The following is a 12,325-nucleotide window of genomic DNA, read 5'->3' as shown; positions in this document are numbered from 1 at the left end:
ATGTGTATCAAAGCACAAAGTACAGAAACACCCAAATGACACAAAGCACAGCTTATGTTATGGAGAGTCCCCTGAATGACCCTTGCCTACCCTTGGTGTCACAACAACTGGACGCAACACAGTACATCTATACTGAACAAAAATATAAACACAACGTGTATAGTGTTGGTCACATGCCTCAAGATCCCAGAAATGTTCCATATGTACAAAAATATAATTTTTGCTGTAAGCTACGGACAACGAACACAATTGCATTTTATCGATGGCAATTGGAATGCACAGAGATACAGGGACAAGATACTGAGGCCCATTGTCATACCATTCATAATAATGCACGTCCTCATGTCGCAAGGATCCGTACACAATTCCTGGAGGCTGAAAATGTCCCAGTTCTTCCATGGCCTACATACTCACCAGACATGTCACCCATTGAGCATGTTTGGGAGGCTCTGGATTGACGTGCATGACAGGGACGGACCAGTCGCTGCATCAGATGGGCCATTCCCGCTGTCTCCCTCAATGGTCAATTATTCTGTCACGTTGGTACGAATGGATTCGGGAGACAGGCGCAGGAATGCGTAATAGGAGTTTTTATTAAGCCCCAAATTACGGCGTGCCGTGTAAAGGTACGGGGACGAAGACTAAACAAACACGTAACAAAAACACAGGGTTGAAACCAAAACAAAAGAGCAAGGAGTACCTCGAATAAATAAACCTAGCGCATAATGACTATCACACGAGACAAGACCCGTAATCATCTGCGCAATCCACAAGGGCACGAAAGGCCAAAACTGTCACGTCTGCTGCCGCTCCCCCCACCCACTGGCGATTGAGCGTGCCAAGCTGCCCTGCATCACGCACTCCTATCATTCATTACGCACACCTTCCTTCCCTCGTCAAGCACATCAGTGAGATTGAACTCACCTGGACTCACTCATCACCTATTACCTACCCTATATTTGTCAGTTCCCCAGCTCTGTTCCCCACTTCTACATTGATTGTTTTTTGTCTTTGTTTTCTTGTATGCTGACGCTGTTCCTGTCTTGTTCCTTGTCCGTTCTTTATTAAATGTTTTTCTCCCGGTACCTAATTTGTCTCTCCAGCGTTAACTCATGTGACAAAAACACACAGCACAGGCACTGACACGCACCAACGGACATAATAACAATAATCGGCAGTACCATGGTGAACAAACGGCACATATATACAAATACAATCAGTGGGAATAGGGGCCAATTGTGCGCAATGAAAGTTCCAGAGGGATCCGTGACAACACACACTCGTGTCTTTCTTTATTGGTCCACGTTCTCTATTGGTTCTATTTTTCAAAGCAGACTTACTGTAAGAGGCCATAATGCTGAAGGAGGACTAGAACCAGGATAGTGGGTAGCTAGGGCGAGAATGATTCAGTGTAGCCAATGTCTACAGTTTAAGTCAGAGGTTTACATACACCTTAGCTAAATACATTTAAACTCAGTTTTTCACAATTCCTGAAATGTAATCCTATTAAAAAAGTCCCTGTTTTAGGTCAGTTAGGATCACCACTTTATAATAAGAATGTTAAATGTCAGAATAATAGTAGAGAGAATGATTTATTTCAGCTTTTATTTCTTTCATCACATTCCCAGTGGGTAAGAAGTGTACATACACTGAATTCATATTTGGTAGCATTGTCTTTAAATTGTTTAACTTGGGTCAAACGATTCGGGTAGCCTTCCTCAAGCTTCCCACAATAAGTTGGGTGAATTTTGGCCCATTCCTCCTGACAGAGCCGGTGTAACTGAGTCAGGTTTGTAGGCCTCCTTGCTCGCACACACTTTTTCAGTTCTGCCCACATATTTTCTATAGGCTTGAGGTCAGGGCTTTGTGATGGCCACTCCAATACCTTGACTTTGTTGTCCTTAAGCAATTTTGCCACAACTGTGGAAGTATTCTTGTGGCCATTGTCAATTTGGAAGACCCATTTGCGACCAAGCTTTAACTTCCTGACTGATGTCTTGAGATGTTGCTTCAATGTATGTAAACGTCCGACTTCAACTGTATGTGTGTGTTTGTGTGAAGAAACTATGTGAAGAATTCACACAGCTCTGTATGTAACTAAAGGCCATTAGAAATGGCTTATTTCAAGAGTGGGAGCCCTGAAAATAAACTCCACGTCGTATGTGTAAATCCCACTTCCTCTTTCCCGGTTAGGAGGCCAGAGTGGAGACCAGCTCAGAAACCATAGCCTCTGTGCATACTTTCGCCAGATGGAAAATGTTCATGTTTCTAAAAAGGCCTTAATGGTTTTCAATTCCCCTTTTCTTTTGCCTTTCATCCTCTCTCTTTCGCTCTCTTCATATGTCCTCTTTAAGTGTATCCCCTACTGACATTGCCATTGGGTCATCAATAGTGCCTCCAGCACTTCTGCTCTCCTGCACATAGAGAGAGGCCAGCTACGCTTCACTCACAACATTTATGTGAAGGCCGCTTGGAAGAAGTCCACCTGTACAAAACAAAATAGGCCTGAATTCATGGCAGGAGGTTTGCAGGGCAGGCTAATGGTTTACAATTTCAGTAACACTACCCTGTAGAAAAATTAACAGCAAGCGGAATGTGGTGGAAAAAACAACCAACATGTGCATACATTTATATGTATATAGCCTATAGAGAGAATTAGACTGGTGCATACCATGGAAATACGTTTCACGTCTTTGTGAGTGGAAACACATGACGGAATATGCCTGAACACAAACTGCTGAGTGGCTGAATGACTATGCAATTATGAAGCATGTAACTAAATGAAGCTTCTAAAGTTCAAATATTTATCAACTCTGTGTCCACCTGGATTGTGTTAGCTCATCTTGGTAGAAAGCCAAAATAACCCAAACACATGATTGGACCGTCTGAGCATACGTGATAAGTGCAGCTCTGCCACTGTAGGTTCAGGGCTCAGAGAAGCATCCCTGACAAAGAAATGGCAATAATAGATGTGTGGTGTGGGTGCCCTAATTTCCCCGCCTTTACGTCATTGCTTAAGGAATACCGCCCATGCCAACCCCCACTGCCCCCATTTCTCCCCCTATCTCACACACACTTACGCTCACATACGTGCACGCACATATTTCTTGTCCTTTGTTCCCATTTGATGCATTCAGTAGAATGCCCTGAGACGCAATGACACCCCCCACTCCTCACGACACCCCCCCACTCCTAGCGACACCCCCCTCCTCACGACACCCCCCCCCCACTACTCACAACACCCCCCACTCCTCACAGCACCCCCCACTCCTCATTACACCCCCTCACAACACCCCCACTCCTCACAACACCCCCCCACTCCTCACAACACCACCTCACTCCTCACAAAACACCCCCCCACTCCTCATTACACTCCCTCACAACACCCCCCACTCCTCACAACACGCCCCCACTCCTCACTACACCCCTCACTCCTCATGACACCCCCCCACTCCTCATGACACCACCCACTCCTCTCTCCTTCCCGCAGGCAAACTGGGATAATGTGACTCTGTTCTGAAAGGCAAGAGCCCCCCACTCGCACATGCACACGCACACGTACACACACACCTCTGAAAGGGCCTACAGAGAAAGAGACTCCCTGGGCCAGTAGTGTGTGTGTATATTAGTCACAGTCACATTGTGTGGCTGCATTGGGTTCATCCATCACCACAGTAGAGAGATAGTAATTTACCAGCTCTATCATCACCACTCATAAAGCACACTGGGGGACCTCTAAGCAGGAGTCCTCTTGAGGTAGGCCTAACTTCTGTCCTGGGGATTCTCACTCTGCTTCTCAGAGTGTTGGAGATGCTTCTACCGGGGAACATAGTGGAGTAGACTGTTTAGAGCCTCTGTTTATAGGGGCCTGTTTCTATAGCTGAACCTGGATGTTTAACAGCTACATGAAAGAATGCAGAGACCATTTCACTTTCTCTTAGCTTGCATTCACTTCACAACAGCGTCAACTAAACAAACACTGGCACCCTATCCCCTATTACAGTGCACTACTTTTGACCAGGTCCCATAGGACCTGTAGTGCACTACATAGGGAATAGGGTTCCATTAGGCACCAAGCGTAAGTACGTCCTTGTGGGACAGAGTGTGTAGGTGAGAAAGGTAACACCTACCTACAGCAAATACTGCAGTAATAACTATGTAACTACAATAACTATGTAAGTACAAAATCCAAAAAATGTATCATTTGGTCATCTGATCCTAATAATACCAGTCGTCGACAGTGTGAGAGGACATAATCTTATGTAAGGTGGAAAAATATAAACAGTTAACTATGAGAAACAGCCTGCTGAGTTTCTGAGGGGGAAACTCAGTCATACTCCCTAATTCTCCATCTGGTGTCATTTCATCAACCCACTGTAGGACAGAATACATGGAAACTCATGTTTCATAGGCCTTGGATTCACACTCACGAAAGACTCCTTTAGAAGACAGCCCATAAAAACCCTGCAACAGGAGACATTCATATCACCTCTCCTCGCTGAAATGCTGTGTCTGTTGTTAAATGATTTTAAACCGTGTGGAAATCGATATATGCTTCTCAGTCATCGCCATGTAAAAATACTCAAGGGGCTGAAGCATTTTTCACCTCAGAAAACCCCTGTGACAACTTTGCCATTCTAGACGATGATGACCTCACACTAAAATTGCAAATGCCTGTGTGTTCGAGCTATGTTATTGTGACAGTGACATACCGCAGTAGGTGAACCAATGGCAGGGGTTAAACTCCTTTTACACAAAGCAAACTCAAACAAAACCTGGTTTTCATTTTATCCCATTTACTCAAAACAGGCAACATTTAATGTCAAAATATGTAGCCTTCCCATCCGCAGAACAGCGCCGGTAAACCCTAATTTGGTTTCATTTGAGTGATTCACGAAATGTCATGTTTAAGGTCAGGTTTAAGACGTTTCACCTGGATCCCTAATGACAGGTTGCCCTTTGCTTACAGAACATCCATCTTGCACCAGAGGCTGGCTGGTGTGGCTGGCTGGTTGTGGACTACAGCTGGTGTTGGTGCTCTGTGAAGTCTGTGACTGACTGTAGGCCTGGCCCACAGGAACCACACTCCAACCAACAGGATGGGGAGGCGGTAAATAACACTGATATTTCAGATGTGACATGGGGTTGAATAGTAGCCTAAAGTCACTCCCCAGGTGTAACGTATGGTTTACTTTCTCTTGTGGTGAGTAGTGACACGCATGTTAGAGGTAACAAACATGTTCTTGTTGTTGTGCAATCACCGCTAGCAACCAGAACAAGGTGATTCTGGATTCAATTCTCACTAAAGTAGAGCGCTTCAAAATAATGTGAAAACTGTAACATAGGCTTACATTATTCCCATGTAATATGCAATTAAAACACATTTTATATGGCCAGTGGTGTCTGCGGCTACACAACCAGCAGTAGCTACAATAGTTGACGATCCCTAACCCCAGTTCCCCTCTGACCTGGGAGTAGGGTCAATACGAGTCATCATCTGTTTGACTTCTAGATGTCCCTGATAGACAAAAGCTGTCCAGACTGTGAATGTTAGCTGGCAGTGGACTGTACAGAAGAGCGTGGAGTTTATTGGCCGGTTCTGAACATCTATCATGAGTTACAGTGGAGTGGAAACTTTAGGTAATGTATAGTAGTGTGGTAACAGTGTGTTACTGTATGAGGCAAGAGTAGCTAAATGTAAAGACTAGCTCTTGTACTTCACACTAGCTGCCTGGTGACTTGTGAACATGGGACTTTTGTTTGAGGCTTGATGCTGGAGATTGTTCCAAATCCCAACTCTGACCAGCAAGCACCTGTCAACTCACTCGGTGTTCTACTCCCCTCTATCTGAACCGACACTGACTGATGATGTTTAATGACTAAGTCCTTCATCTTACAACCGTATTCTGCAGGAAAAGATCAGGCCGATAATGGAAATGTTTCACATTACCATACACACTTTATACACACAATACACAGTGCATTCGGTAGGCCGTCATTGACTTGCCTAGTTAAATAAAGGTAAAATAAAATAAAACAAACACCCAATTCGGAAAGTATTCAGACCCACTGACTTTTTACACATTTTGTTACCATACAACCGTATTCTAAAATGGATTTTAATAGTCCCCCCCCCCCCCCCCCTCATCAATCTATACACAATTCCCCATAATGACAAAGTAAAAACAGATTTTTAGAAATGTAAACTAAAATATCTAATTTTTAGAAGTATTCAGAGCCTTTACTCAGTACTTTGTTGAAACACCTTTGGAAGAGGGCATCAAGTCTTCTAGGGTATGACGCTACAAGCATGGCACACCTGTATTTGAGGAGTTTCTCCCATTCTTCTCTGCAGATCCTCTCTGTCAGGTTGGATGGGGAGCGTTGCCGCGCAGCTATTTTCAGGTCTCTCCAGAGATGTTCGATCGGGTTCATGTCCAGGCTCTGGCTGGGCCACTCAAGGGCATTCAGAGCCTTGTCCAGAAGCCACTGCTGCGTTGTCTTGGCTGAGGTCGACCGATTATGATTTTTCAACGCCGATACCGATACCGATTATTGGAGGACCAAAAAAAGCCGATACCGATTAATCGCCGGATTTTTTAAAATGTATTTGTAATAATGACAATTACAACAATACTGAATGAACACTTATTTTAACTTAATATAATACATCAATAAAATCAATTTAGCCTCAAGTAAATAATGAAACATGTTCAATTTGGTTTAAATAATGCAAAAACAAAGTGTTGGAGAAGAAATTAAGAGTGCAATATGTGCTATGTAAGAAAGCTAACATTTAAGTTCCTTGCTCAGAACATGAGAACATATGAAAGCTGGTGGTTCCTTTTAACATGAGTCTTCAATATTCCCAGGTAAGAAGTTTTAGGTTGTCGTTAATATAGGAATTATAGGACTATTTCCCCCTAAACCATTTGTATTTCATTAACCTTTGACTATTAGATGTTCTTATAGGCACTTTAGTATTGCCAGTGTAACAGTATAGCTTCCATCCCTCTCCTCGCTCCTCCCTGGGCTCGAACCAGCAACACAACAACAACAGCCACCCTTGAAGCAGCGTTACCCATGCAGAGCAAGGGGAACAACTACTAGAAGGCTCAGAGCAAGTGACGTTTGAAACGCTATTAGCGCGCGCTAACTAGCTAGCCATTTCACTTCGGTTACACCAGCCTCATCTCGGGAGTTGATAGGCTTGAAGTCATAAACAGCGCAATGATTGACGCACAACGAAGAGGTGCTGGCAAAACGCACTAAAGTGCTGTTTGAATGAATGTTTACACGCCTGCTTCTGCCTACCACCGCTCAGTCAGATACTTAGATACTTGTATGCTTCTATGCTCAGTCAGATTATATGCAACGCAGGACACGCTAGATAATATCTAGTAATATCATCAACCATGTGTAGTTAACTAGTGATTATGATTGATTGTTTTTTATAAGATAAGTTTAATACTAGCTAGCAATTTACCTTGGCTTACTGCATTCGCGTAACAGGCAGTCTCCTTGTGGAGTGCAACGAGAGAGAGGCAGGTCGTTAGAGCGTTGGACTAGTTAACTGTAAGGTTGCGAGATTGGACTCACACTCTCATCATTGCACTCACACTGCTCACGCCTGTCTGTGTGGACCGGCTCTAAATAGAATGTGGTTCTATTTGTGATGCTTAATGCTCTGCAAGCCCCGCCTCTCCCATCTCCTCATTAGTTTTTAGGAGCATATACCCACGTGGGTGATTGAAAGATGAACTGAGGTCCACACTCCAGTCGAGTCGGTAGTGGTAATGCACCTTAAAGTTGGTTTCCAACTGCCATATAAGGTCCAAAGAAGAAGAAGAAACCTGAAAGAGGAGAGATTACTAGAAAACAAACCGTTTTACCCTTTTATTTGTGGATTAATTGTCGGAGTAGAGGACCTTGTGCATTTCAGGTAAAATAACAAACCAATGTTTATATCCCTGGACAAATTAGCTAGCAACAGCCAGCTAGCTAGCTAAATTGCCATAAATGTTTGCTTATCGACCTGTCCCCAAATTAATATAATTGGTTGAGAGTTCGTTTTGATATTTCTCCACCCCATCTGAGGTCCTGAGCTCTCTGGAGCAGGTTTTCATCAAGAATCTCTCTGTACTTTGCTCCGTTCATCTTTCCCTCAATCCTAACTAGTTTTCCAGTCCCTGCCTCAGAAAAACATCCTCACAGCATGATGCTGATGCTGATGCTGCCAACACCATGCGTCATCATAGGGATGGTGCCAGGTATCCTCCAGATGTGACGCTTGGCATTCAGGTCAAAGAGTTCAATCTTGGTTTCATCAGACCTGAGAATCTTGTTTCTCATGGTCTGAGAGTCATTTAGGTTCCTTTTGGCAAACTCCAAGAGGGCTGTCATGTGCCTTTTACTGAGGAGTGGCTTCCGTCTGACCACTCTACCATAAAGGCCTGATTGTTGGATTTCTGCAGAAATGGTTGTACTTCTGGAAGGTTCTACCATATCCATAGAGGAACTCTGGAGCTCTGTCAGAGTGACCATTGGGTTCTTGGTCACCTCCCTGACCAAGGCCCTTCTCCCCCAATTGCTCAGTTTGTCAGCCACCTCTAGAAAGAGTATTGGTGGTTCCAAACCTCTTCCATTTAAGAATGATGGAGGCCACTGTGCTCTTGGGGATCTTCAATGCTGCAGATATTTTTTGGTACCCTTCGCCATATCTGTGCCTCGACACAATCCTGTCTCAGAGCTCTACAGACAATTCCTTCAACCTCATGGTTTCGTTTCTGCTCTGACATGCACTGTCAACTGTGGGACCTTATATAGACAAGTGTGTATTTCTAAATCATGTCCAATCAATTGAATTTAACACAGGTCGACTCCAATCAAGTTGTAGAAACATCTCAAGGATGATCAATGGAAGCAGGATGCACCTGAGCTCTATTTTGAGTCTCATATTAAAGGTCTGAATACTTACGTAAATAAGGTATTTCTGATATTTTTAATACATTTGCAAACATTTCTAAAAACCTGATTTCACTTAGTCATTATGGAGTATTGTGTGTAGATCAATGAGGGGAAAAAAGATTTAATCAATTTTAGAATAAGGCTGTAACATAACAAAATGTGTAAAAAGTCAGGGGTTCTTAATACTTTCTGAATGCACTGTGTGCTACTTTATATCTAAAATCCACTTTGCTATTAGTGAAAATATTTTGGGTAAACTACGTAAAATCATTAGAGATTTAACACATCGGTCTCTAATACATTGGGCAATGTCTTCATTCATAATTGTTTGGTAATTTAGCCGAACACAGTAGCGCAGTCATCGTCACAATAAAGTGCTACATTGTTGCAACTGTGTTAATGTCATGTGTACACTCCCTTTCTCCCCCCCCCCCCCCCCACAAAAAAGCAAATGGATTATCTTACTTTTCAGTGCTTGGATGAGCGCCTTCCCATCTTTGATCAGCTCTTTGATGAATTTATTGGTCTTGTCCAGTTCCAGTTCGTGAGACTTCAATCTGTCTCGGAACTGGGGACTGTCCAGATAGCAGTCACTAAACTCCAGAGCAGGCAGTCCCATGTTTCCTCCCAGTCCACAGTATCCGAGGTCGGAGGATGAAGAAATCTTTGACTTATGATGTGCAATCCAATTATAAGAAGGTAGTAGAACACAGAGAGCAATATTCAGATACCTGGCTACATTACATTACACACCCAATAACCTTCCTGACAACATGCAGGCGGGCAAACGTGGATCTGGCTTCTTTTAGCCTAGGATCCAAACGGCATCACCAAAAAACTGCACGCGAAAAACTGTGCTTGTCCGGGAGGGAAGTGCTGAAATAATATTCAGTTCTTGGCTGTCAAAAATCCCAGGTAAACCTTCTGTGCCTTCCTCATGATAACATCATATTAGTGATGAAAAGGGGAAGAAAGTGAAACGACGAGACACGGTAATAGTTGCGGATTCTTCGACTGGGCGATTAAATTGCAGTCCTTTTCTCTCAAGCTCTGGCGTCCGTACCAACCTACCCCGAAACAGATAATCTTATGATGGATGCGGCTGTAGACCAATAGTATTGCTGAGTTCCAAAACGGTCCGAGGAGGCAAGCCACACTACCAATGACTGCACTACATTTGCAGGAGATGGGTGCGTAAAGAAAGAGCTGGCTGGTCAAGAACGCATCGAAGTCACTTCAGAAAGGGGAATTTATCTGGGGGGGTTACATCAACCTGCTCAGGCTCGGATTAGCAAAGCGACAAATTGTTGTTTAATCTTAAACTGTTTAAATTACGAGCCCATTTAGTGAGCAAGTGTTAGGCCTGGGTAAATCCACACATCACTGGCCTTTATTTAATCTGCTACACTTGCAAATCGAAATGTTATCAATAATGGGACCGTAAATCAATCACAAACTCAACTAATGCCTTAACTGTTCATTGCAGTTTGAAATTAATAAATTGGCTTGTTTATACATGATATATAACCCCTTTATAAATAATAGAGTGTATGTGTGTGTGCGCGCGTGCGTGCGCGCGCGTGTGTGTTTGTGTCAGTCTAGACAGAGTCTGTGCTGTTTATCTATGTAACAAATCATCACCTCATGTCAGGGAAAAGAGTTATTTCGCTTAAGATTTTAGCAGTGCAGTGGAGATACAAGTCCACACTTGTTTGTGGTTACTGTGTTGGCAACTCCAGATTTAGATGTGCAACTTCCTCCAACACAGTACGATCATGATGAATGCTAATTCGGCTATTCAGTTTCCATACAGTTTTAATTTGCAATTACAAATACTGCTAAAAATCTGCAACTGTAGGAATTTCATACCGATTTGAGCCTACAAATAAGATAAGATAAAAAATGATTTATTGCTTGGGGTCTACTTTACCAATGGGTTCCATTCGCTCCTAGAATTAATCATATCATTTTACATCTGTGAGGGGCCTTCAACCAGCCCTCTCGTTGCAAATAACGTGACTCTGGATCATTCACTTCCTTGCATGTTTATTACTTACTCTGGAACACTGTTTGCATTGACCCCCTTATTTTATTCTTATCTAGTATTATTTTTCTTGCACTGGCTCGATGTACACACACACACACACACACACACACACACACACACACACACACACACACACACACACACACTCTTCACACACGCTGCTGCTACTCTCTGTTTATTATCTATGTGTACCTACATGTCCATATTACCTCGACTACCCCGTACCTCTGCACATTGACTTAGTACCTCTTGTATGTACCCTCATTATTGTTATTTTTATTGTGTTACTATTTTTACTTTAGTTTATTTAGCACATTTATTTTACTTACTTTTGAAAAACTGCGTTGTTGGTTAATAAGGGCTCATAAGTAAGCATTTCACTGTAAGGTCTACTACACCTGTTGTATTCGGCACATGTGATAAATCAAATTTGAATTGTTTGTTTTATATCAGTGTTCCATATCTGCTGTATAGTACAGTGTTCCATTTATTGTAGTAGTGTCCCAGTAACCCATTCTGTACACTTTTAGAAAAAAGGGTTCCAAAAGGGTTCGGTTGTTCCCATAGTATAATAATTTTCAGTTCCAGGTAGAACCATTCTGGGTTCCAGGTAGCATCTTCTGTGGAACGGGTTCTTCATGGAAACAAAAGGGTTCTACCATGAACCAAAAAGGGTTCCTCAAACGGTTCTCCTATGAATAACCCTTTCTGGACTAGGTAGCACCTTTTTTTCTAAGTGTAGTAGTCTATAGTATTATATTATGGGGTGGTTTGTTCCAGCTGCTTTAATCTAAACACAGGAGGTTGGAGGCACCTTAATTGGGGAGGACGGGCTCGTGGTAATGACTGGAGCGGAATCAGTGGAATTGTATCAAATACAGATGTTTGATGCCATTTCATTCGCTCCGTTCCAGCTGTTATTATGAGCCGTCCTCCCCTCAGCAGCCTCCACTGCAACAATACCATAATAAACATTTACATTGAATGTTCTACAAGACGTGGGAGCAGTTTAACAAAATTGTATAGGCTAAGAATGAATTTTGAAATCACATAGTTCATCCAAAATATTATTCCTTGTTGAATGAGTGGTGTGTAATCAACCATGTGGAACTCTTAACCAACCATGTCAGGAAACTAAGTACATGCACCATTCCCTGGGGCCTGAGCCAGTGACTCATACAGAGAGGAGAAAGTCTTCCCCTCTGGTTGACATGCTGGGAAGGAGAATGCCCCTCTCTCTCTCCAGTCTAAACCAGGGCTAGCCTGGGTAATCCAGCCCCAGCCCACTGAGAGGTAGCAAGAGACACAGTG

The 12,325-nt window shown here is 43.1% G+C and overlaps 1 protein-coding gene across 3 annotated transcripts in view; it reads right to left on the bottom strand.

Annotated features, from left to right (window-relative positions):
• LOC110537768 (rho GTPase-activating protein 26) overlaps positions 1-10,044 on the bottom strand; it is a 128,097-nt gene extending 118,053 nt beyond the window's left edge. For 2 of the 3 annotated variants that reach the window (XM_036937777.1, XM_036937778.1), the window contains exon 1: positions 9,433-9,586. In XM_036937777.1, coding sequence (XP_036793672.1) covers positions 9,433-9,586 — 154 coding nt within the window. Of the gene's footprint in view, positions 1-9,432 lie in introns of all 3 variants that reach the window. The other variant, XM_036937776.1, reaches the window with a different exon arrangement.
• Positions 10,045-12,325: the final 2,281 nt, after the last annotated feature.

The sequence above is a fragment of the Oncorhynchus mykiss genome, chromosome 12, assembly GCF_013265735.2.
Source record: "Oncorhynchus mykiss isolate Arlee chromosome 12, USDA_OmykA_1.1, whole genome shotgun sequence".
Taxonomy (NCBI): Eukaryota; Metazoa; Chordata; class Actinopteri; order Salmoniformes; family Salmonidae; genus Oncorhynchus; species Oncorhynchus mykiss.
The sequence above is the reverse complement of the archived record's forward strand: the minus strand, read 5'-3'. Positions and strand labels throughout refer to the sequence as shown.